Raw genomic sequence first — 26144 nt, forward strand, 5'->3', positions numbered from 1 at the left:
ACCTTATTACCTTAAAGGAGTCAAGATATTCATAGCTCATCTACACTGAACAACTTTAACACAAATCTGCAAACCCAAAGTAACCTATTTTATGAAAATGTCAACACTTCATCAAAGAGAAGTCTTCTTGTTACTTCTTGTGTAATGCAGTTTGTGACGGAAAAAGACTCCTCTTGTGAGCTTTGCTCATCACCATTCTTTTTTTTTTTTTTTTTGAGACGGAGTCTCACGCTGTTGCCCAGGCTGGAGTGCAGTGGCGCGATCTCGGCTCACTGCAAGCTCCGCCTCCCGGGTTCCCGCCATTCTCCTGCCTCAGCCTCCTGAGTAGCTGGGACTACAGGCGCCCGCCACCGTGCCCGGCTAATTTTTTATATTTTTAGTAGAGATGGGGTTTCACTGTGGTCTCAATCTCCTGACCTTGTGATCCGCCCTCCTCGGCCTCCCAAAGTGCTGGGATTACAGGCTTGAGCCACCGCGCCCGGCCTGCTCATCACCATTCTTTCGGCCGGCCACATCTGCCTCAATTGCTTACATCCTTCCCAGGACTCTTTTTGACTAGAAACAGACCACGAGGGCGCCCAGAGCCTCCCGCCCATCACCTCGACCACGGCGGCGGGAGCCTGCTCTGTCATGTAGTGGATGGCATCCTGGTCCCCCAGCCAGTCGGAGCCCTTCACGGTGTCGTAGAAATGCCACCTCCAGTTGTCCTCCTCCATGTTCCCCAGAGCAGCGTTGATTCCTCCCTGGAAACACCAACCACTCATTACAAGCCACAAACAGGAGCCCCAGCTTTGTCTTCCAGGCCCAAATCCACCCACTGGGGGATTCAGAGAAAGCCAACTCCCCACACGGTGACTCCCAGTGAGGGCTGACCTCAGCAGAGGAGCAGCGAGGCCCCACAGATTCTGGGTCATGACCCTCCCCTGACTCGCCCAGTGATTCAATCCCTTAGCCTCAGTCTCCTCATCTGTGTGGTGGAGACAGAGGGAACTCCAGGAAGGGCTGACTGGAGCCGTGAGTGACAGGCTACCTGTAATATGCTTATTACCTAACATATCTGGCACAGAAAAGGTACTCAACAAATCTTTCCAGATAATGTTATTAACAAATCTTCCCAATGGCATTTACGGACATGATTTAAAGACCAGAAGTGCTTCCTGCCAAGTAATAAGCTCCACACTCAGAGTCGCACTCCCCTGTACCCCTGCTTCCTTTGGCTGCGTGTGCCCACCACCTTCTTACTCCTCAGAGAGTCCCAGAGGACAGCAGCACGGGGACAAATAAAACCCTTGCCCTTTCCTTCCCCACCCTAAATTCTGATTCCTCCTCTTTAGATGATCTCCTTTTCTTAAGGTGTTGGGGCGGTGGGGGTGGGTGGGGAGGGAAGTAGGCGAGATGGTCAAAGAAAACCCGAGTGTGACTGGAGTCCCAACTAGGAGTGACAACAAGGCTCCAGCCCTTCCAAGTCTCCAGGGAAGAGGCTCCAGGGAAAGACCGCTGAGAGGGTGAGCTGAGTGAGCAAGGCACAGCAAGAGGCCATGTGGCTGGAGCATGGGGAGGAGGCAGGAGGCTGCCCAGGTAGAAAGCGCGAGGCTGTGCGGGACCTGCACAGAGTGGGAGCACGGTGGGGCACCTTTCTCTTACCTGTGCCGCAACAGTGTGTGACCTGGTAGGAAACAGCTTTGTAACACATGCTGTATGAAACCCTGCCTCAGAAAGGCCAAATGCAGCTCGCAAGCCTGCCCCTCCAGCGCCTACCACCACCGCATCAAATTCATGATCCACTACTGGATACTGAGCAGAAATCTGGAAAAGAAAAACGCACCTGTCAATCACGTGCTCCACTATGCCAACCACGAAGACTCTTGTTACAGTGAAGGAGCTTGACAAAGACAAAAGGACCAACTGCTAGGCACACAGGGCCTCCATCCTGTCCTGGGGCTGAGCCCTGAACAGTGCAGGGAGAGGTGGGCACATTCGCCCGTGGAGAAGGGACTGACGATCAGATTCTATGAATGGTAGAGGGTCTGTCCCATGGGATCAGACTGAGGACCACAACTCTACTTCAGGGCCGCGCCTCTGCTTATGCCTGAGAAGGTGCCAAGGAGTATTCAGTCGCTATTGTGAGCTTAGAGAAAAGAACTTCTCAGCAAGTTTCAGTTTTCCAACAGAGAGAACAGGCACGCCAAATACCAAGGAACCCACACCTGAGTGGCCCACAGTCCTCATTTCAGTAGGAATTTTATCATCTGTCACAGCAGATACTGTTCATTTTAATTTATTGCTTTACTTGATCTAAATTTAGATCTAGTTTATAGATACATAAGAGATATAAGTAAAAATGCTAACATCTATGTTTGTGTTTGTACTTGCAATTGATTATTATAACACTGAAAATAACTTCAGCATGCATTGGATACCTATGAGGAATTTTTCTCTTATGTCTATGACTCATATGAAAAGAAACTGGTACAGATCCTCACCCCCAAGCCAAAAAAATCATTTATAATGGAACAAAAAGCATGAACTTACGGAATCTGAAACTTTAGCAGATGCCCTCTTGTTCCCATCAACAGTGAAGTGAAAACCTCGGGTTCCTGTTTGCAACACTGCTGGCCACTGGTGACACAGAAGACACAGATGCAGAGGGTTAGTGTCCTGAAGGAACAGATGCTATGGGGGACAGTAATTTAAACTTCCCCTTGCAAACTGTTCCCCTTCTTAGGTACCCAGGTGCTCCTGTGCATCCAGGGAGCTCAGCTGGGACTCTCCACTTAACCCTGAAGGGCAGCCCAAGGGGCAAGGAAGGACGGAGCCCCCGGTTCTCTTTCCGCCCCGACTCGGCACTCCAGAAAACCAGGATGAAGCCTGTTTCCAAACAGCACTCACGGACTCAGATGCCACATGAAAAAGGCACACTTCCTCTGTAAAGTCTTATTTATCTACTTAGTGGAGAAGGGAAGACATCTATATCGTATTACTGTATGTGGTATTTTGCAAGTAATGAAGCATTTTAACTGGCTCCAGCATAGCCCTTTCCACATTACAGTTCCAGTCGTCCATGAGGGCTTGTGGTCAGTTCAAAAGGCACTGGACACTGAATCAGGAGATCTGTATTCTGGAGCAGTAAAAGCTGACAGCCCAGAGGGAGGAGGTGTCATCCCTTCATCACACAGGAGGATGTTGGATGCACACTCGCTCCTGCCTGGCTGCTCCTGGCTTTTTCCTGGCCAATGTCTACAACTTGACACATCTTGCTGCCTAAATTTTCCATCTTAGAAACCTGGTTTTAGCGTTTAGTTTTTAGCGGCTGTGTGTGTGAGAGGTGACACTGTCCATACGCTAAGGTTGGCCAGTCATTTAGAGGATACATTTTCCATTCTGCTGGGTGCATTTTAGAAGACCACTGAATAGTCTCAGAAATATCATAAAGAATAGTTTTAGGGGCTGGGCGCGATGGCTCCTGCCTGTAATCCCAGCATTTTGGGAGGCCAAGGTGGGTGGATCACCTGAAGTCAGGAGTTCAAGACCAGTCTGGCCAACATGGCGAAACCCCATCTGTACTAAAAATTAGGCAGGCATGGTGGCAGGCACCTGTAATCCCAGCTACTTGGGAGGCTGAGGCAGGATAATCGCTTGAACCCAGGAGGCAGAGGTTGCAGTGAGCCTAGACTCTGCCACTGCACTCCAGCCTGGGCGACAGAGCGAGACAACGTCTCCAAAAAAAAAAAAAGAAAGAAAAGAAAAGAAAAAAAAGCTTTAGGAAATAATACACTCAGCAATCAGAAGAGGGGATGTGAGGGATGTCTTCAAGTATTTAGAAATATTTGCAATTCAGAAATTACTTGTTATGTGGAATAAAAAATTATTCTCAATTTCTCCAATTTCTAGTCTCTGTTTTTATTGACATAAGCTAATTCAGTTTTTTCTTTTTTCAGAAAATAAACGAGAAAGAGCAAATATTCTTCTACTTTAACATAATTTTTGTCATGGTAAAATCATATTTTAAGAAATAAGTCTTTGAAATAATTTTAATATAAATGTTCTTGAAACTTTTGTAAACTGCCCTATTAACACAGGTAACAGCACCAATAACAACAGTGTATTACACCAAATGTAAGTAGAAACAGTGAGATCACTAAATGTTGATTTGTTCTTTCTAGGATGCTGACATGGAATACCCATTGCCCACCCCCAGCCACACACACACAGAGCCAGCTTAGAAGGGGCAGCTGCCATAACACAACTGTGAACAAATTATCACGCCATCCCCTTGGGGACAAGGACACTCACCCTCTGCGTCTAAATCTAATCTGGGGCAGAGTTTTGAATTTGAAAGCCCAACTTTAAGCCAATTTCAGTCTTTAGATAAAACTGAAAACTAGTTTTGACACAAGACTAGTCTTGTGTGCCAATTATTAATTTTTTAAGGAGAAACTATCAAACATTTCCTCTAAGAAAAAAATTGGGAACATATAAAAGGAATATTAGACTTTGCTTAACAATATAGAATTTCAGACGACTGAATTAGGAGGTGGAGGGGGAAAAGAAGTGCAGAGACATTAATCCCGAAATCTACCAAAGTGAGGGGTCCTCATCCAATCAAATGCAACTATAAATCATGAGCAAGAAACTAATCTGCATGTACAACCCATACAATCACAAAAGCAGCCAGTGAAGAACCTAAACACGCATGACCGTATCAGGAAGAAGCGGAAGTAGGGTAGTTTAAGTGAACTAAATCCCCTCTCCAGGCAAGAAGTCTAAAACTGATAAAAATGCACCTGCACAACCTGCACATCCACTAAAGAAACAGAGGTCTTACAAACACCAGGAGTCAATATCAGAAACAGGAATTGCTTTCATGGAAAATGAACTGGGGGCGGTGGTATACTCACTGATTCTTTTACAACTATGTGTAAAAGAATTATGTGTAATTATTCTCACTAGAATTTTAGTGTTTATTATTTTAAAAACAGGGATACTTAAAATACAATTCACACATGGCTACTGTGCACAGGCTGTGAGCCCTGGTTCACAAGAGCACCACCAAAGGTTTCAAACATTACCCACAGAATCCCCACTAACCCCACAGAAAGACGGAACCTCAGAGAGGATTCAAGTAGGTCAGCTGCCTCTGGATCCTGGACTTGGTCCCTATCTAAAGACCCTTGGGAAAAATCTCTGAGACTCCCAACTAATATTAATATCCAGGTTTCACATCAAAACCAAGTCACAATTTTTCAAATAAATCAGGAAAAACATCATGAAGAATGCAGAATGGAATGCCATTGTTGTTACAATTATCCCAAGAAGCAAAGGAAATGTTTACTACTATAATGGCCTAAATAATGTATTTCTAGAACACCATTAAACATATGCAGAACAAACCATTCAAATAAATGAAATCAATTTGTCTTAGAACAATATATTTGATGTTCATGCTCACGGATTTGAAAAACTTCACCTGAAGTAAGCAGTTAACCCAGTAACTATTTAAGTTTCTTGGTTTTACTTTTCCTCTGATTAAACTGCTTTGGAACGGTTTGCAAGCTGTGTCAGTGCACCAGGCCATAAAAAGAAACCAAAAACTAAGTCTGATAAGCTCGTCACTTGAAAGCAGCTGTAAATACAGAATGATCAATACACCACAGAACTGGCCAAAATAAGATTAAAAAATTCTCTCTGGACTTCACTAAAATTATCCTCAGCATCTATTTTCCAAACACATTTCTCAGTTGGCTATCATTAATTTCTTTTTTTCTGCTAATTTGATTATGTTGTTACTTTGTAAACTCCAATTCTTCAGGAAAAAAAAAACCTATCTGAAATGCCGATAAATATACTGCTTGCAGGCAGAATTTCTGTAGGAAACGCTAACTTCAAGATAAAAAGACTTACAAAACCCAAGACTAAATTTTGGTTCAATTTTGCTATCTTGCCATCTTGTCTGAGGTGCCTCCGCCGCTGGCGGGGTCTTAGGCTGCAGAAGGAACACTGGGCACTATCTGGGTTGAGGGCAAAGGCACCAGCCCTAGCTTTTCTCCAATCACAAGCTAACGTTTCCCCTAAAAAGTCCCACTGACCATGAGCTTTACTTCCTGCCTGTGGACGCCCTCCAAGCAGCTCTTAAAAGCCCAAGATGCGGCAGGGATCTCTGCTCAGTCAGCACCAACCACAGCAACACACTAGAACGTTTACATGCTTTCTGATGTGACAGGATGGCTGTATGACTAATCTTCACATTTAATTCAACGAGGTTTTTAATAACTATTTCAAAAAGGAGAAAATTGCACAATTACAGGCATAATTCAAATCAATATTGCTGAATGCCTTGGTTCCTATTGACATTTTTACTCTGCAATTTAAAATTACTTCGTAATTAAGGAGGTAGGTGGGTAAGTTCATTCAAAAGAACCAAGCAACGAAACCTATCCAATTCAGCTTGACGAACTAAAACCCTAGAAGGCCGATTCTGAAGATGCAATCGTGGAGGGCACATTCAGACAAACTCAGAGAGCGAGGGCTCAGGGAAGTATAACCCTGACCGTCATCCTGGACTAAGCCGAGCCCGGCCCTCGAGGCACTCAGACACCGGTCCCGCGTCCTCGCCCGGTCAGTGCGCTGAGCTCTCCGTCTGATTTTTAAAAACTGGCACAGCTGCTTTTAAACACTGGCACATTTTCAGTGGCACAAGGGCCACCAAACACGACCCAAAGTTGACACCCTTAACTTACAAGGTCGCGAAGTGGACACGCACAGATTTGCGCTTTCTGGAAAGCGGAACTGCAAGCCTAAGCTCGGGCGCGCAGCAATTCCCACCGGACGCCCACCCGGTCGAGCCCGCCCACTCCTCGCACCCACCCGGGCGGTTTCACCCGCCCCGCCCACCCCACCCACGGGCTGCGGGCGGCCCCTCGGGACAACCAGCACAGAGGGCGGCAGAGGCCCAGCCCAGCCAGGACGGCCACGGGCCGCTATCCGCCCGAGTGACCTGGGCAGACACGACTCCTCCCCGAGTCCACCCGCCAGGCACTGAGGCGAGGGGCCACCTCAGCCCGCGGGGTCCCCGGACCCAGGCCCGGACCAAGGCAGCAGAGCGGACGACCAGCAAGCCCGCGGGGTCGTGACCTTCACCGGGACGCGGACTACCTGCTAAGGACCGAGCTCCCCGGTCCCCCGAGTCCGCCTAGCGGCTCCCCCTCGCACTGGCCCAGGGCTCTCCCAGCCCCTTCCCGATCCCGGGACAGGGGGCGCGGGGATCCGGCGCCCGCTCCGCTCGCACCCGCTGGGGACCGTCCCGCTCCTACCGCCGCCTCGGCCCCCGCCTGTCCCGCCCCGGTCCGCGGTACGGACTGACCGCCTTGGCCAGCGCCAGGCGCCGAGTGCTCAGCAGCCGCGACAGTCTCCTGACCCACAACACGACTGTTGACGCCGCCAAGCAGTCCCGCCAGTCCCTGCGCAGACTGCGCCTGCGCACCACGCCGGGGTCGCGCTAGGGGGACATCGCGCCTGCGCACCACGCCGGGGTCGAGCGGGGCGGTAGTGGGGGGACATGGCGCCTGCGCACTACGTCACGCCCGGGCGGGGGGGGGCTGAGTGGGGGCGCCGCGCCTGCGCAAAGCGGACCCGCGGACGGAGGCGTTGCGAGGGACGCGGAGGTCCTGGGCTCCCCGACCGAGGTAGAGCGGACCCTATTTCGGGGAGGTGTTGGGCACTAACATTTTTAAAGCGCCATGGGTGGTTCTGCGGGATCGCCCAGACTGAGGGGGCCTGAACATCCAGACCACAGGGAATGGGGTCGGAGGGGCTGCGCTCGTCCGCGGAGGTGGGCGGGAGCGACACGGGGCCTCGGGCCTCCGAGGGGCGGGAGCGATCCTCAGCCATGTCCCTAGCTTCTGGCTTCCGGCTAATTTTTAAATTTTTTGTAGTGGCGGGATCTTGCTGTGTTGCCCGGACTGGTCTCAAACTCTTGGCCTCAAGCGATCCTCCTTCCTCGGCCTCCCCAAGTGCGGGGATTAGGGGCGGAGCCACCGCGCAGGGCCGTGGTCAGCTTTTAAAGATGCGTAGATCCCTTTGGCTTATACGCCTTTCTGCTAGCTTACCCTGATTTTGCTTCAGGTTCAGAGAGTATTTTAATATTTCTAATGTGTCTTTTTGTAAGATATCTGAAATCTTTTTGTGGAATGAAGTGGCATGAAAAATAAACCAATAATCATTAGTAATTTTGTTTCCTGTCTTTTCACTTTAAATTATTAAAATCTTTCTCTTATGCGAGATGTTTAACAATGTTGAATTATTTTAGTAAATTTGCAATGGTTCAGTCCCATTTTATTGATATTTGGGTTGTTTCCCATTTTTACTCTTAATAAATAACACCGTACAGAACATATTTGTGACCGTAACTTCATCTTTAGGATTATTTTCTTGGATGTATGCCCCAGACGTGGCCTTTATTGGCTTGCAGGGAATGGACATAGTACCTCCTAGACTTTTTTTTTAGTTATGCAGTTTTGGTGCTGGGTTAGTTATCTATCTAATTTTGTTTTGTTTTGTCTGAAATGGAGTTTCGCTCTTGTTGCCCAGGCTGGAGTGCAATGGTGCGATCTCAGCTCACTGCAACCTCTGCCTCCAGGGTTCAAGAGATTTTCCCGCGGACAGCCAAGATCACACCACTGCCCTCCAGCCTGGGCAACAGAGCAAGACTCCGTCTAAAAAAAAAAAAGAGAGAGATTCTCCCGCCTCAGCCTCCCAAGTAGCTAGGACTATAGGCCACCGCCACCACGCCCAGCTAATTTTTGTATTTTTAGTAGAGACGGGGTTTCACCATATTGGCCAGGCTGGTTTCAAACTCCTGACCTCAGGTGATCCACCTGCCTCAGCCTCCCAAATGCTGCGATTACAGGCGTGAGCCACCGCGCCTGGCCTTAATTTTTTAATTCTATAATTACCACAAACCCCTTAGTATTAAGCTCCGAGACATATTTTTGTCATACCTTTATTGCTTATCATAATTTTCTATCTTTAGATGTTAAGTATTTGTTGAAAATCCCATGAAAAGTTTTCAGAAATTGGATTGGATTTCTTGTTTATTATACATCCCTTGACTATTTTGTAATCGTGTGTATTTGCGGAGGTCACATGTAAACAAATTTAAAGTGACTCTACTTTGTGAAAACGTGCAACCTCGTGTAGGTACGCAGTAAATTAGTAAATTCTTATTAACGTTAGCCCCCCAGCCTTGCTATAGAGGGTGCATGCTGAGCCTGAGGCAGAGAGCTCTGTCATCTCTACATTCACCACCACCACACCAGGAGGCCTGAGAAGCTTCTAGCACTGTTTGCACCTTCCCCACCACATCACCCCTCCCTGCCTTCCTCACAGTCTTCCTCCTGATGAGAAGACCCTTTCCTTCTTTCTCTGCCTGTCAGAATGCTGCTCACTCTTCAAACCCTAGCTCATAGGAAGTGTCTGGTGTGAGCCCACTTCTTTCGAATTGATTCTGTATCTTTGATACAACTGTATGAGGTTCTCCAGAGAAACAACCAATAGAGGGGAGAGATGTAAGAAATTGGTTTAAAGGTTCAAATGCTAATCTCATCCAAAAACTCCCTTAGAGACACACCCAGAAATAATGCCTAACCATGTATCTGAGCACCTCGTGGTATGTCAAGTTGACATACAAAATTAACCATTGCAGCAGCCATACATTTAAACGTATTTGTACTAGAGAACTTACCTGATTCTACCTGCACTTCAGATGCTTAAGACATGTCTGTTTTCTCCACTTTCCCCAGCCAGATTGTGAGTCACTTTCATCTAAGTTCTTGGTTTTTTTGTTTGTTTGTTTGTTTTTGAGACGGAGTCTCGTTCTGTCGCCAGGCTGGAGTGCAGTGGTGTGACCTTGGCTCACTGCAACCTCCACCTCCCGGGTTCAAGCGATTCTCCTGCCTCAGCCTCCCGAGCAGCTGGGACCACAGGTGTGTGCCACCACGCCCGACCCTGGTCTTGTTTTTTCCTTCTTTGAATCCCGTAGGGCCTCAGTGCTGTGCAGCACATAGTTAAAACTGAAGAACATTTCTTGAATAAAACTAGTTAACGTTTTTATTCTTTACTTCAAGGTATATCTCCATGAATAACCTAAATGATCCCCCAAACTGGAATATCCGGCCTAATTCCAGGGTGGATGGTGGTGATGGAAGCAGATGGAATTATGCCCTGTTGGGTCCAAAGCTGGGACTGGCTGCTTTTCGTAAGTCATGGTTTTCTTAAAATTCATGTTTTCCAGTCTGAGAGTGTGGAGCCCCGGTGAGGGAGGCAGCATGATGTGGGAGCCTGAAGGCCGTGACTTTGGGACCTGTCAGGGACAGCGGAGTTTTATCCCATGCAGTGAACCGTGGGCAAATCACTTAACCTCTGAACCTCAGTTTTCCTGTTCACAGGAGATGGAGAATCATACTTAACCTCAGCACATTGCAAGGATTAAGTCAGCCAAGGCGTTTCGAAGCATTTTGTGTGGGGTGGGTTTTAATAACTAAGTTCCCTCTCAAGGCTTTGCAGCTCTCAAGTCGGGGGCGGTTCCTTGTTTCAGGTGCTTTCATAAGGACTGATGGGAGAAAAGAACGGGTGTAAAGGAAACCAGTGGGCTGGGTGTGGTGGCTCACACCTATAATCCCAGCACTCTGCGAGGCCCAGGTGGGCAGATCGCATGACCAGCGTGAGTAACACAGCAAAACCCCGTCTCTACAAAAAGTAGAAAAATTAGCCAGTTGTGGCCATGCACACCTGTAGTCCCAGCTCCTCAGGAGGCTGAGGTGGGGAGATCAGTGGAGCTGGGAGGTCGAGGCTGCAGTGAGTGGAGCTGGGAGGTCGAGGCTGCAGTGAATGGAGATGGCACCACTTGCCCTCCAGCCTGGGCAACAGGGTTTAAAAAAAGAAAACCAGTTTTGGAAAACCAGTGATGTTTAATGTTGAGGAAATCAATCTTTGGGAGACTTCATCCAGGAAATCTCTGCTTGGCCTGGCCAGAAATTCTCTCTAGTTTAGATTGACTTGGCACCACGTTGGGGACCTGTCAGTCACATGCAGACTTATATCTCCACCACACAATCAATTCACTGATGCAGAGGAGTGCGTTTTGTGTTTCTTCAGGTTCCATGGTTCTGGGCTGGCATTTAGGAACATGAGAGACTGAGTAATTGAATGGAAGAAAGGCAAAACTGCCCTCTAGCTGTAGTGATACATTTTACGTAGAGGCTTTTTATCTGCTTCTGTTGGCGTGTTTCCTAAACAAAGGAATGAACACACAAGACAACACAAGACAAGACAAACATGGCGGCCGCCTCGAATGGCGGGCTCTGCTTTATTTTATACAGTTTGTGGAATGTTGCCAAGTTACAAGACACATTGTTGTTTTTCTGACCTTTCCCTGACTTTCTGGATTTTCAAGATATTTACACATAAACAAGCCCCCAGGGTCTGCTATTTGCAGCTAGCTCCTTTGTCCTCCCTGTTTACAGGGAAGGAACGCCCTGCTTCGTTTGCAAGAGCAGGACTTATCGGGAACGCCTCGTTTGCCAGCACGTAGTCCTCTACATGCTTCCAGGTTAGAAGTTTTGCTGTAGAGGAAGAGGAGGCTGGTAAGAGCAGGTGGTTTTTATGACTCAGTGATCTGCACAGTGCTTGCTTCTTGGTGAAAGACAGGGCAGGTCCACATCCAATGCTAAGGGGCTGCCATGTGAAAAGATCACTCGCCTGCAAAAAAACCCCACAACACTTGGAGAGGCTACTGTTGCCTGTGGCTAGGGTGAGTGGATTGGAAGGTTAAAAATTACTCTTACTAATGTAATAATTAATTGGCTTTGAGGCTGGGAGAGGCCCTGAAGTGACTCATTTTCCATTTGTTTTTCAGACTCATCTCTAGCTTTTATAGCCTTTCATGATAACTTTCACTTTTGAAATTCTTACCTCCCCTTCTTGGACTTTTGAAATGATGCTTTCTGTCCCTGAAAAGGGTTGAAGAATATTTTATTTTTTCTTCTTGGTTTTTTGCTGAGGTAGTGTGGTGAGAGATAATTGTTAACTTGGCATTCTTGTAAGGATTCTCCAAAGGTGTGTTATGATGTGTTTGAGGTTCTGTTGCACACAGGAGCGTTAACCAGCCCCTAGTGTAGTCTAGAAGAAGAGGCAGACGTATGAATACTTCATAAGCGCCATTGATTGATTTATTGATGAGAAGCCAGTTTTGTCCTGATCACTTATTTCATTTACTAGATTTTTTTTTTTTTTTTTTTTTGAGACGGAGCCTTGTTCTGTCGCCAGGTTGGAGTGCAGTGGCGCAATCTCGGCTCACTGCAACCTCCAACTCCCTGGTTCAAGTGATTCTCCTGCGTCAGCCTCCTGAGTAGCTGGGATTACAGGCACCCACCACCATGCCCGGCTAATTTTTGTATTTTTAGTCGAGATGGGTTTTCACCATGTTGGCCAGGATTGTCTTCATCTCCTGACCTCGTGATCTGCCCACCTCGGCCTCCCAAAGTGCTGGGATTACAGGTGTGAGCCACTGTGCCCAGGCCATTTACTAGATTTTTACTTAATATAACATAGAAATGTGTGTAATTGTGCTTGCCTGAAAGAGCAGTCCCTGGAGAAATTCTTACCCTGAGTAGCTCCCCTGGGAGACTATTCAGTATTTCAGCGCTCCAGTGGGCTTCTCTCTCTTCACACCTCCTCTGTCATTCTGCTTTCCCCCCTTTTCTCGCAGTCTTCCTGATTCCCCTTTCCCCATCTCTCTCTCCGTGCTTTTCCCATCTCTCCATGCTTTCTCCCCTCTAGCGTTCCTGTTCCTCCCGTTTCCTCTCCTGACCTAGAAAACACACGGTCTTAGAGCTGAAAGGGACTGGTTGAGTTCACTGCTCACTGAGAGAAATGAATCTGAGACATGTCTCAGATTTTTTAGAAAGTTCATTTTGCCAGTTTAAGGATGCGCCCGTGATGCCTCCACAGGAGGTCCTGACAACACGGGCCCAAGGTGGTCGGGGCCCACTTGCTTTTACACACTTTAGGGAGGCATGAGACATCGATCAATATGTGTAAGATGTACATTGGTTCAGTCAGCCCAGAAAGGTGAGACAACTTGAAGAGAAGGTCAGACAGGGGACTTCCAGGTCATAGGCAGGTAAGAGACAAACGGTTTCATTCTTTTGAGTTGCCGGTTACCCTCTCCTGATGAGGCACTCAGATACGCATTTCTCTCGGTGAACAGACGGGTGACTTTGGACAGAATGGGAGGCGGGTTTGCCCTCAGCAGCCCCAGCTTGACTTTTCCCTTTAGCTTAGTGATTTTGGGTCCCCAAGGTTGAGTTTCCTTTCACAACATCTAACATGTTTTCCTATGAGCATTAGTTATTCATTGTGTATTTTATTGCACAAATACGGCACAGATTTTTTTTAAATCATCAATTCAGACACTTTACCACACACGGGCTCCTCAGGGAACTCAGGGAATCCTCACAAGACTAAAACACCCGCATGGACAGAAGGTGAGGAAAGAAGCCCCAGGCCGCCCTGGGAAACCTCGAGACACATTGCCGTGGTCCCTGTGAGGCAGAACTGAACCTGGGATTCCATATTAAAGAGGAGTGAAGGGGGTTGCACCTCCCAGCAAAGGAAACCTTCCAGAAATCAAGTGGGGCGGGGATGGAAACACGACTCCCCTGAACACCTGCCTGCCCCTGGAGCTGCACCTCCCACCCGGCTACAGGGGATGGAGACACAGAATGACTCTCCTGAACACCTGCCTGCCCCTGGAGCTGCACCTCCCACCCGGCTACCGTCTGGGCATGGGGGTACACACCTGTAATCCCCACTCTTTGGGAGACTGAGGCAGGACGATTGCTTGAGCCCAGGAATTCCAGACCAGGCCTGGGCAACACAGGGAGACCCTGTCTCTTAAAAGAAACAAGCAAAAACCCGGCTACCTGTACAGCTGGGGAGACCCTGGACCCAAAGAAATGATGCAGACCCTCACATTAAGGCTACACATGGACCCACAAAACAAACAAAAATTACAGAAACATCAAGGAAGTTGGTTACTCTGTGTGGGCTTGAGCAGGAAAAACAATCAGCTATAGACCACCCTCCCAAGGACTTCAAACACACTGTCAAGTAGCTCCACGTCACAAATACCTAGCACTTTTCAATAAAAACATGTTCTTAAAACTGAAGACTATCATATTAAATATTTGAATACGGCTGGGCGTGGTGGCTCAAGCCTGTAATCCCAGCACTTTGGGAGGCTGAGGCAGGCGGATTACAAGGTCAGGATTTCGAGACCAGCCTGGCCAATATGGTGAAACCCCATCTCTACTAAAAATACAAAAATTAGCTGGGAGTGGTGGCAGATGCCTGTAGTCCCAGCTACTCAGGAGGCTGAGGCGGGAGAATTGCTTGAACCCGGGAGGCGGAGGTTGTAGTGAGCTGAGATCAGGCCACTGCACTCCAGCCTGGGAGACAGAGCGAGACTCCGTCTCAAAAAAAAAAAAAGAAATATTTGAATAAATAAAGGATGGAATCACAAAAATAAATAAGCAGTGTCTATCAGAAACACCCAGATGTGAAAGTAACTAATAATTTAGAAATTTTAAATATATGTCATCTTTAGAATTAGAAACTGAAAGGACAGGTTAAACAAACAGTACATTAACAATAATCAGAATAAAGAATAAAGCAAACAGACACGGAGAGACATGAAAAGGTACAGAGACGGGGGGAGAGGGATGAAAGGGCCTACGCTCATCTAAGTGGAATTCCAGAAGGGAGGAAAGTGATACGGACCCACAGACAAAGGAAACACAAGTGGGTACCCAAGCGGGTCGGATACAAAGAAGCCCAAGCGTGTCCATCTGCCGATATTTACATATGATCGACCTGACAGTCACTGGATTAAAGGGAGTCCACATGCCTGAAAACAAACAACAGGAGTTAAATTAAAAGGAAAATCTTTGTGGGACAGTGAGTTCCTTGTCTATAGCTGGAGGCCCCGGGAAAGGCAGTAGGGGCTCTAGGGTAGTGGTTTTCTAGACACTCCAGGTGACGTGTCAGCTGCCATGACTCCTGGGAGGAGCCAAAGCACTGTCTGGTGGGGTCACACCCTGCTGAGTATGGGAGTCCTCCATGGCCTGCCAGACCTCCATGGCCGTCCACAGTCATCGTGGCTGGACGCGCACTCTTATTTAACAGATAACCAAGAAATGGTTCTGTATCATTTTACACACGGAATTTTTCAAGGATGCAGCCACCAGCCAAGTTAAGAAGTTCGCACTTACTTTTGTTAGAGAACTTCACAAATTCCCATTTCAGAAAAACCATCGTCAAGGCCACCACTGCCGGCAGACACCTGAGCACAGCTCGGTCGCTGTGGCATTCACACTAATTCTACCGAAAGGTGCAAGTACCAGACCCCTCCTTCCGTTCTCCCTCAGCAATCATCCCAAAGCACGGTGAAGACATCCATCACCACACTGCAAACATTCCTGACAAATTACGGTCTGGGCTTTATATGATTTTCCCTGAAACTGAATAGGAAGACTGTGCTATCCTCGGATTCGCTGTAGAATCTGATACCCTTGAGCGCTCACAACCATTTACCAACTATGAGGGTGAAGATTCACTGATGACCTTCACACACAAGAGCCTATTTTCAGAGTGATCTGTGCCTTCAATAACTTCCATACTCACTGAAAATGAACTAAACATATTGTTAATGTCAGGAAAGACCAGTGGCTCTCCTCATACCCCATCTGTATTAGACACACAGTTGTTTTTTCTATGCACAAAATTTGCCACAGTCCTGGGCAGCACAGGGACAGCCCCCGATCTCAGAGAACAATGTCAGGCTCCCGGTGGAGCACGCGCAGTGGGGTCTGCTGGCACGGTCCCTTAGGCCTCTACGAGTCATCACTCTGGTGCTGGCACGGTCCCTTAGGCCTCTACGAGTCATCACTCTGGTGCTGGCACGGTCCCTTAGGCCTCTACGAGTCATCACTCTGGTGCTGGCACAGTCCCTTAGGCCTCTACGAGTCATCACTCTGGGCTCATGGGGCTCCTCCTAGTGCCATGCCTGCTCTCACCCGAAGTGCGTCCCCTCCTAAGACGCACATACCCTCCCTCCAGCTCCTTCCTTTCCTTCCTCAGGGAGCCTTCCACGGGGCTACCATGTTCTCCCAGCCCAGAAGTTAAATCCGTTTACTCTGCCTGAGCACCTCCCAACTTCCCCTTGGGAAGATCCCACCCTCCAGCAGTTATGCAGGGAAGCTGTGCTCTTCCCACAAAGGCAGGTGCACCTGAACCCTGAACCCGTGGCACACACACAGCAACACTCCACGAGCATCTGTTAAGCTGAAGAGAGTGATAATCTGCAGGAATACGTTTCTGCAGGCTTTACAGGTAGCTGGAGGGAGAGTAGGTATTCGGAAAGGTCAGAATTACTGGAAACTAGTATTACAAAAAACAAAGATAAGCTACAGAGAACCCACAAGGCAAAGAAAGAGGAAAACTCTAAACACCAAGGAGCATCCCTGCCTCACCCAAATCCATCTGGTCTTCCCCCATTCTTCACCGCTGTGTACAGGAACCTAGTGTCTGCACACAAGGGTGACCTGCTCTGACCCAGCGCTGACAAGAAGCCCCAGGAGCCAAAGCCCCTGGAAGCCTCCTGGGCAATCAATCCTCTGTCTTCGTGCCATGAGGTTCTTCTCCTCTGTCTTCTGCGTCCGTGGCCCTGGACTGTGTGGACCTGGATGAGACCTAAGTCCTCAAGTGAAGGCTGCACTGTGAGGTGTCCTGATCATAAGTAGAAGCTTCTCTGGGCCATCTCAGCAAATAACATGACCAAACAAGTTTTAAACCAAAGCAACACAGGTTAAAACACAAGCAAGATGTTAACCCTGCAGCGCAGGCATGGGGAAGCTCAGGTGCCGTCTGGATGGGCGCGCATGGAGAGTGCAGAGATGGTGCATTCCTGAGAGCTGGGGTCCAGGAGGAACCGGACAGCTGTACTGGGGTCTTCTGGAGTATTCTAAGAACTGCCCAGGAGAGCAGAGGTTGCCCTGGGATGAATCAAGGATCAGAGAGAGGCAGCCGCTCCACTAGAAAGGGCTCCTGAGGGATGGACACTCCTGCTATCTCCACTCACCTTCCTTGCCAACCACAGCAGGGTCTGGCTTCTCCACAGAAACCAAGAGAGAAACCAAGAGAGAACCACAAGGCCTAACTGCCCGTAACAAGCTGAAGCATCGTGGCGCACAGACATTTCATGCCTCAGTTACATTAGGTGCTAGACATACCTGGGCATCCGCCTGAAAACCTAAGTAGATGCTGTGCTTGGCCCCAGGCCATGGAGTCACTTGTCACCAAATCCCAACCCTTCCCCTGAAGCCCTGCCAAGGTGAGTTTCTGGTGAAAGCAAGCATGAAAGACTGCATGGGGGTCCCTGAGACCACCCTCCAACTTGAAAGGGAAAGGGCTGCTGGGGAAGCCAGGCGCTTCCAGAGCCCCTCCCAGCGGAGTCACACAGGGTGCACTGGATTCCTCCAGGAGCTGGGACAGCTAGTGCCGTGGTGCGGACCAGGGAGGCTCTCCTGAACCTGGGGGTCAGTCAGGGAAGTTCCAGCCACCCACAGGGAAAGCAGGTGTTTGCCATCCATCACCTTGTTGGTCAACTACCCAGGCAAAGTAGTGCAACATGGCTCAAGTCTCTCTCATCAGTCAGAACACTGCAAGAGCTCAGTTCCCAGGAGCCAGTCAAGGGCCCTTCCTGGGAACGTGCAGGGTCTGAGCAATCCAGGCCTGTTGAGTTAACCCCTTCCCACACAGGCAGATCAAATCTGCTCCATCACCGGGGCAACAAATACCATCACCCACATCCCTGGGCCCACGTGAGGGAAGGACAGTGATGGGACTGGACATGTGCTTCACAGGGCACTGTCCTGCCTCTGAGATCTGATTTGTCTCAGTTCTTTTTAATGTGGGATCTCCAAGAGAGCCTCAACTGTATTTGATTTAAAAAAACAAAACAAAACAAAAAAACCGGCCAGGCGTGGTGGCTCACACCTGTAATCCCAGCACTTTGGGAGGCCAAGGCAGATGAATCATGAGGTCAGGAGTTCGAGACTAGCCTGACCAACATGGTGAAACCCCGTCTCTACTAAAAATACAAAAATTAGCTGGGCATGGTGGCGCGCACCTGTAATTCCCAGCTACTCAGGAGGCTGAGGCAGGAGAATCACTTGAACCTGGGAGGTGGAGGTTGCAGGGAGCCAAGATCGCGCCATTGCACTCCAGCCTGGGAGACAGAGTGAGACTCCATCTTAAAGAAAAAAAAAAAACTTCAAAAGAATGTAAGAAATATGGCCGGGCGCGGTGGCTCAAGCCTGTAATCCCAGCACTTTGGGAGGCCGAGACGGGCGGATCACGAGGTCAGATCGAGACCATCCTGGCTAACACAGTGAAACCCCGCCTCTACTAAAAAATACAAAAAAAAAACTAGCCGGGCAAGGTGGCGGGCGCCTGTAGTCCCAGCTACTCGGGAGGCTGAGGCAGGAGAATGGCGTAAACCCGGGGGGCGGAGCTTGCAGTGAGCTGAGATCCGGCCACTGCACTCCAGCCTGGGCGACAGAGCGAGACTCCGTCTCAAAAAAAAAAAAAAAAAAAAAAAGAATGTAAGAAATATTTCTTAAAGTACAGCTTTAAAAATGCCCCTTAAAAATACATCAATGTTATATTAAGGCAAACCTACTTCAGAAGCACAGAGACTTGAAAAAAAGTTAATTTCTTGTAATTTCAGGATGTTTTGGGAACGAGAAACAAGCACAGAAAATGGGCTAGGAAGACAGTGGATGACACCGATGGGCTGATCACGGTTCCAGGATGGTCTCGCCATGGAGGTGACGGTCTCGCCATGGAGGTGACAGGGTGAATGCTGCAGTGCAGGACTGGGGGCGCCACAGGAACGGGCGCTCCAGGTAGGGTGTCGTCCTGGAAGGATGAGAGTCCTGAGAACAGCTGGGTGGGAGCAGGGTCCGCCGGCTGCACGGGGGTGGGGAGGGTGCCATGAGGGCCTGAGAGCAGCGAGGCAGGGGAGGAACCCTAATCCCTCATCTGCATGAGACGTCAGGCCTGCCAGAGCCCCATGGAGCTCGGAACGGAGCTGGGGAGGAGCATTTGCCAGGTCTCCCATCCCCTCCTTCTGCCCACTGGGATTGCTCCTGAAGGAAGAAGAACCCATCAAGTCCTTGTAAATGTGCTGGGAGAGAACCCCTGACAGTGCCTGGTGCTCACTCCTGGGGAGCCACTGTCGCAGGTGAAGTTTCTGGGCTCAGGCCCATGGCACCTGGAAAATGTCGTGTTTCAGTGAAATGATCTTCAAAGCCCAAGAGGAAATGTTCCAGGTACCCCTCAGAGACCCTGTGAGGCAGGAAGGACAGTGGGGCCACGAGGGTCCCCAGCTTCTCCAGCTCGACCTGTGCCTGGAAATTACTCCCTGAAATCGTGAGCAGAGCTGGATGCTGGGTCAGTTCTGTGATCTGTGGGACTCTACCCTTAATGGCTTCATTTATTTACAGGGATCTAACCTTATATTTATCTATGTAAAGAATGAAATTGGTCGTTTCTTAGATTCACCTGTGCTTGAGATACCTTTTTAAGAATATTTTCCTAGCCATTAAATAACATAAGTCAATTTTTTTTTCATTTTCCTGTTGCTATGTGACAAAGGTAATATTCTATACTTTTTGTATTAAAGGACTTCAAATTATTGATACTTTAGATGACTTCTAAAGTTCTTGCCATATTCTGAATGAAGAATGTGAGCCCCAGGTTAAAAACATCAACATGATGTGGACTATTCTGAGCTCAACAGAACTGATTGAACTAGCAGTGTGTGTTTTTGCTGCTTCGTCCACTCACACACTGTCTGAGACCCATTCATGTCTCTGGAGGTCCCTCACCTTGCGCTGGCTGACTCCCCTGAGGGACTTGCTGGGACGTCCTCATCCATCTGCTGTGAACGACCATTTGGATCTCTTCCCACTCGGGTTTGTGCGAACAGTGACACCAGGTGCATCTGAAATATGCCACATGCCCAGGTGCACGTGGGGTGTGTGCAGCTCCCTGACCCCTCTGCGGCGGGACAGCAATGAGGCCCAGGGCGTAGCGGGGAGGTTTGGGTGTGGGAGCAGGCTGGGGTTGGAGAGAGGACACTGGATTCTGGACTTTATCTAAGGGCTGAGCAGCAGGCGTCATGGCAGATCGGGTCTGGTGTTGAACTGACCTGATTGTCCCAGAGAACTGATGTTCATGGTTTCTCTGAATAACATAGAAATGGATCCTTGTGGTCTTGAAACTTGAGAACGTGACGTGTCTTATTTGAGTTCCTTTCTCAGGAAACTGACCATCAGGCCTCCCGGGTAGTGTGAAAGAACAGAGACTCAGCAGATCACGGCATCTGGTCAGTGAGACACCAAACCCTTCACCCATCATGATTGTCTGATCAGCCACCTGCCTCCTCCTGACCAACTCCTCTTCCTCTCTCCCCCTAATTCCTGTTTTCCTTACACATAGTCACATTTCTTCCCTGCTATACAGTCAGTCAGGAAAATGCATTTGAGGCTGACCTCCCATCTCCTAGCCTGCAGCTCCTGATGCACGCCTTCTTCACTGGCAGTAACCATCGTCTCAGTGACTGGCTTTCTGTGTGCTGAGCAGTAGGATCTGGAACAAACCCCTGCATTTTGGAAACATGGAGAGCAGCCTCAGCAGGCCCCCGGCCCCGAGTGCAGTCATGACTATCAAGGACCCACACCAACCCCCAAAGGTGAGTGTGGACAAGAAGAAAAGGCTCCTGAGGATCCAACCAGGAGAATTCCTGCAATGTCACGGAGAATCACTGCCACCCGGCCCATTCCCCCATTGAAGGGCAGCTGCAAGATTCAGCTCATTTGTCTTCTTTCCTGGACATGTTCAAATCTCTTTCAACACAACCTTGTGATCCTGAGATTCCATCAAGATGTGCATTGTTTTACAATATTGCTTTAATTTACTCTGCCAGCTATCTGGGGAAATGCAACCTCATCAGCAGAAATTATTTCCTCCCTGCCGCTTTTGAAATCTGTTATTTCCTATAGCCAGGTACTGAGCCCTTCAATTGAGGTCTAAACCCTCCACCCTCTCCCTCCGGAGTCGCCAAGCCGGTGGTTTGTTCCATGCTCCCAGGCAGATTGTGTCAACTCAAAGTCCAACGTGCTTAAGAAATACTTAATTTTAGGAGGTTTTTTTTTTTAATGTTTTTGTTTCATGGAGGTGACACCCTCTGTCTTTGACTTGTGGGCGCCTTCCTCCTTCAGTCTGCATGTACTGAAGCCAGTGTCTGCTGTACAGCCTCTCAGCCGCAGCCCACAGTGAGGTGCAGGTGCTCAGCCTTCGCCCCAGAGAGCGCCTCCATTTGCCCCTCCACCCGTAGCCCCTTGAAACCACTGCCCTGCTTCCCAACACGGTAGCACTGTCTTCTCCAAGGTGTCATGTGGCGGCATCCTTCGGCCTGTGCCCACCAAAACTAGCTTTCTTCACCAGGCATGTGGCCTGGGAGACCTGGGGCATTTTGGGTGCATGTTTCCACTGCTGGTTGGTGCCCCCTGTGTGGAAGCATCCGCGTTGGTTCACGCCTTCTCCTGCCGATGGACAATTTGTTTTCTTCCAGTTATTGGCAATGAGCAATGAGGCCTAAACACTTGAGTGCAGGTGTGTGTGCACGTTTAAGTTTTCTCTTGGGGGAAATTTCAGGAGTGGGGTTGCTGGATGACGTGGTAAGGATGTGCTTAACTCAATAAGAAACTCCCGGACCACGTTCCAGCATGGCGGGATCCCTCCCATTCCCACTGCCGCTTATGAGGGTCCCAGTTCCTCTGCATCGTCACTAGAAGCTGGGTTGGCCCGTGGTTTTTGTCTGTTTTTAGCCATTTTAATAGATTTGCAGAGCTACTGTTGACTGGCATTTCTCCAGCATCTCTATGATGTTGAGCCTCTTTCTCGGGCAATATGCCCTCCTTATACCTTCCTTGATGAGGGCTCCATTAAAATATTTGCCTTCTCTTTAATACTGGGGTTTTTACTTTCTTATGGTTAAGTTTTGACGGTTCTTCGTATATTCTGCGTGCCAGTACATTGTGAGATGTGTGATTAACCAGTATTTTTTTTCTAGCCCATAGTTTGCATTTCCTTCTTTTAAGATTTTTATATTGCTTTATAGAATTATAATTTTAAATTATGACTAAATTTAATTTGTCAATCTTCTATGAATCATGCCTTTGGTTTCATGTCTAAGAACTTTTCACCTAACCCCAGGCCATACAAATTTTCCCCTGTGTTTTTATCTAATGGTTTTATATTGTTATGTTCTCCATTTAGGCCTGTGATAAATGTTGAGTAACATTTTGTGTCAGCCACGGCCATACCTTTTTCCGTCTCTGACAGTATCTTGGGTGTTTGCAGCTCTCAGTGCCCTGTGCAGTTCCCGTCTTCTTGGTCCGCTCTTTCTGTGAGTTTCAGGGCGTGTCTTAGTGCTGACGCTGTCCTGGCCCATCAGGGGGTCCCATGGGCTTGTCCGTGTGGGAAAGTCGGGACTGTGATGTTGACGGGATGCCGTGAGTTGGGAGGTTCTGACGGGGGTTTCCATGTAGGAGAGAGAGGTGTTTGGTTTTCCGGATGGGGCAGACTTGAGAGGGGACAAACTTGAGAAATGCCACCAAGGGGAAGCCCAGGCAGAGCAGGTCTCGGGGCCGCCCAGTCGTGTGGGCGCCAAACGTGGATGTGTCAGTGGCCATGCCAGGAGGTAAACCCTCACCCAAGGGCCTCTGGGTGTCCACGGCCAAGTCTTGTTCAAGAGGTGTGTTCAGCTGAGCCAACCATGGCAGAAATGCACAGGGGAAATCCCGTGGTTCCTCTGTTTAAATCCCCTGCTAATCCCACCCGACTCAGAGAAGCAGCCAAGTCCTCACAGCAGCCTGCAACCCCCACCTGACTCAGCCTCCTCTTGGCTCTGATTCTCCCTCCCCTCCTATCCCTCTCTGTCTCTTCTGCTACCAGAGAGGAGATCCTCCATGTTCATCCTGGTGGATTCAAACCCATGTTTGCCACACAGATAGTCACCAGAATCAATAGGTATAATCTATAAAGAGTCCTTTTGAAAAAGAAAAAGGCAGGCTGGACATGGTGGCTCACGCTTGTAATCCCAGCACTTTGGGAGGCTGAGGCAGGAGAATCACCTGAGGTCAGGAGTTTCAGACCAGCCTGGACAACATGGTGGAACCCCATCTCTAGGAAAAATACAAAAATTAGCTGGGTGTTGTGGCGTGCGCCTGTAATCCCAGCTACTCAGGAGGCTGAGGCAGGAGAATCACTTGAACCCAGAAGGTGGAGGTTGCAGTGAGCTGAGATCACGCCACTGCACTCCAGTCTGGGTGACAGAGTGAGACTCTATCTCAAAAACATAATAATTGGAATAATAAAAGAAAAGTGCAAAAATTCAAACAACTTAACAGAAACTGGGCAAAAGAGCTGAACTGGCCCTCCACAGAAGAGGAAATGTGGAGAAACGGCTAATGAAAACACGAAGAGGGGCTCAGCCCAACAGGGAGATATCATGTGACACCCACCAGACTGGCAGAAATCCCACAACCCAATCAATGCCAGTGTTGGGGAGAAGGGAGAGTAGCAGGAACACCAGGCACTGCTAAGAATGGTTATGAAATATATTTTTGTTACGCTTGTATATGAAAGGGGGTGTGTTGTGGGTTATGAGGAAAATTATATTTCTTACCTGGGATGAAATTTTAAAACTTGAAAGCTACTGACCCGAAGAAACTTGCACGTGTGTAAAAAGAAATGCCCAAGAACGTTCCTAGCAAAACACAGTCCTAAGGGCCCCAACCTGGCCAAACACTCACCCACAGGGAAATGAAGACATTTCCCGTGCTCCCCTCAGACGACGGGAGATCACACAGCAATGACAATGAATCATGTCAGTGTGGTTGGGTCTCAGGGAGAGAATGGAGATGGGAGATCACGCAGCAATGAAAATGAACCACGTCAGTGTGGGTGGGTCTCAGGGAGAGAATGGAGATGGGAGATCACACAATGAAAATGAACCACGTCAGTGTGGGTGGGCCTCAGGGAGAACGGAGATGGGAGATCACACAATGAAAATGAACCACATCAGTGTGGGTGGGTCTCAGGGGGAGAATGGAAGACAAAGACAGACATTGAGCAGATGCTCAGAGCCATGCAGCATAGGAGCAGCCACGCAGGAGAATTTCCTCACATCAAAGTTCAAAACTACAGCCGAGGCAACAGAGCAAGACCCTGCCTCAAAAAGAAAACAGAAAGTTCAAAAACTAAATGGCATATTTTTTGGGATGTACACATACGCGGTGAAAGAAACGTACTGTGAAGAAAAGTACGGGAACAATAAAGACTAAAGCAGGAAGTGATTCCCTCTGTAGGAGAAGGGAAGGGACTGGGACTCAGGCAGGGCCTCCAGGGAACATCTGAAGTTATGTCTCTTCAGATTCATTCCCTAAACTTGGTGGAGGTCCTCTGTGTCCAATGTGTCGATATTCTTTATATTTTACCCATATTGTACCAATGCTTTATTTCTATTCAATATTTAGAAGACAGTTATAAACAAGATGCATTAAATAGCAAGATGGCCGATGAACATCAGGAAGGAACATCCATGAGGTTCCATCCACAGAACCTCACCATGGATATGCTTGTGATCAAAGGCCTGGTCTCCCCTCACGACACAGAGCAGAGGCCGCACCATCATAGTGGAGCAGGAGCAGCTGGGACAGGGCCCTTCTGTGAACCTGCTGCATCGCCAGGCTGTGCAAACGGACTCAGCGGCCAGAACTCACAGAGTATCACTATCAGCACCGAAACCTCACAGGAAAAACGGTAAGTTCTAAGTTTCTCCATTAATAGTAACTCTCAGATTAATCTCTGTCATCCATCGCTTCTCCAAGAAATAACTTTTTATACCTTTGCATGGGTCTATTTTTCAATTTATATTTTATTTTACTAACTGATTGAAAAGATATATATTGTGTGTGGTGTCTGATTTTGTCTGTCAGGATAATCATAGTTTAATTTCTATTATTATGATTATAGCAAAATCACTTAGTTTTTTTTAAGCTTTTCAATTCCTGAGGGTATTAATCAGGGTCTTCTTGTCTCATGAGACAGAAAACAAATCCAAACTGTGTAAAAGAAAAAGGAATGTAATGATCACGAGGACTGAGAAGCTCCCAGGCTTAACTTGCTTGGGATTCAGCTACATGTACAGTTTCAAGTGGGGTACTGTAACTCTCTCTCTCTCTCTCTCGCTCTCTACTTCCCCAACATCAGCTGCATGTTTAGCTCCACAAACTTTAGACTTAAACAGCATCACTGGCTCCTGACCAGGATTCCAGCTCCACGAACCTCAAACTACAACACCAGCCTTCCTTCTCCTTAGGGCTCCAGCTCCAAAACCTAAGACATCAGTGGCAGTACCTACTCCTCCTGGAGGCTCCAGCTCTGACAGCCTCAGACTTGAACCGCAGCACCAGCTCTTCCCCGGATCTCCAGCTCCACCACCCTCAGATTTAAACAGCAGCAGCACCAGCTCATCTGTGGGTCTCTAGCTCCACGACACTCAAACTAGGACAACATCAGCTCATCCCCGGGTCGCCAACTGCATGACAATCCAACTAGAAACACACCAGCTCCTCCCTGGGTCTCCAGCTCCACAAACCTCACACGACAAAGGCAACACCAGCTCCTCCTCAGGTCTCCAGCTTTACAACCTAAGACAGTGGCAGCTCCAGCTCCTCCCAGGGGCTCAAGCTCCGAGCCTCTCAGACTTGAACCTCAGCACTAGCTCTTCCCTGGATCTCCAGCTCGACGACCTTCAGATTTACACAACAGAAGAACCAGCTCCTCCCTGGGTCTCCAGATACACGACCCTCAACTAGAACATCAGCTCTTCTCCAGGTCTCCAGCTCCAGGGCCGACAAACTAGAACAACAACGCTCCCCCCTATATCTCCAGAT

General features: G+C 48.5%; 1 protein-coding gene and 1 long non-coding RNA gene across 20 annotated transcripts in view; one reads left to right on the plus strand and one right to left on the minus strand.

The window, feature by feature from the left end:
- The window catches only part of LOC101925688 (succinate dehydrogenase [ubiquinone] flavoprotein subunit, mitochondrial), a 28159-nt gene extending 20662 nt beyond the window's left edge, over positions 1 to 7497 (minus strand). For 9 of the 10 annotated variants that reach the window (XR_012413558.1, XR_010587282.1, XR_010587283.1 and 6 more), the window contains exons 1-4: positions 7361 to 7497; positions 2533 to 2619; positions 1645 to 1806; positions 600 to 743 (exon numbers count right to left, since the gene is read on the minus strand). Coding sequence is in view for 5 of the 10 variants with exons in the window: in XM_065546075.1 (XP_065402147.1) it covers positions 600 to 716 (117 nt within the window). In the remaining 5 variants the exon portion in view is untranslated. Of the gene's footprint in view, positions 1 to 599; positions 744 to 1644; positions 1807 to 2532; positions 2620 to 7310 lie in introns of all 10 variants that reach the window. The other variant, XR_010587284.1, reaches the window with a different exon arrangement.
- A 128-nt stretch (positions 7498 to 7625) lies between these two features.
- LOC135971228 (uncharacterized) lies at positions 7626 to 23568 on the plus strand. Of its 10 annotated transcripts, none has more exons than XR_010587285.2 (5): positions 7626 to 7682; positions 10122 to 10252; positions 18845 to 19022; positions 19802 to 21795; positions 23140 to 23568. It is a non-coding gene; the product is annotated as an uncharacterized lncRNA (long non-coding RNA). The 10 variants fall into 10 exon arrangements; XR_012413562.1 differs by lacking the exon at positions 23140 to 23568 and adding an exon at positions 9860 to 9980 and having other exon boundaries at positions 19802 to 22151; XR_012413563.1 differs by lacking the exon at positions 23140 to 23568 and adding an exon at positions 9883 to 9980 and having other exon boundaries at positions 19802 to 22151.
- Positions 23569 to 26144: the final 2576 nt, after the last annotated feature.

This window comes from Macaca fascicularis, chromosome 6, assembly GCF_037993035.2.
Source record: "Macaca fascicularis isolate 582-1 chromosome 6, T2T-MFA8v1.1".
Taxonomy (NCBI): Eukaryota; Metazoa; Chordata; class Mammalia; order Primates; family Cercopithecidae; genus Macaca; species Macaca fascicularis.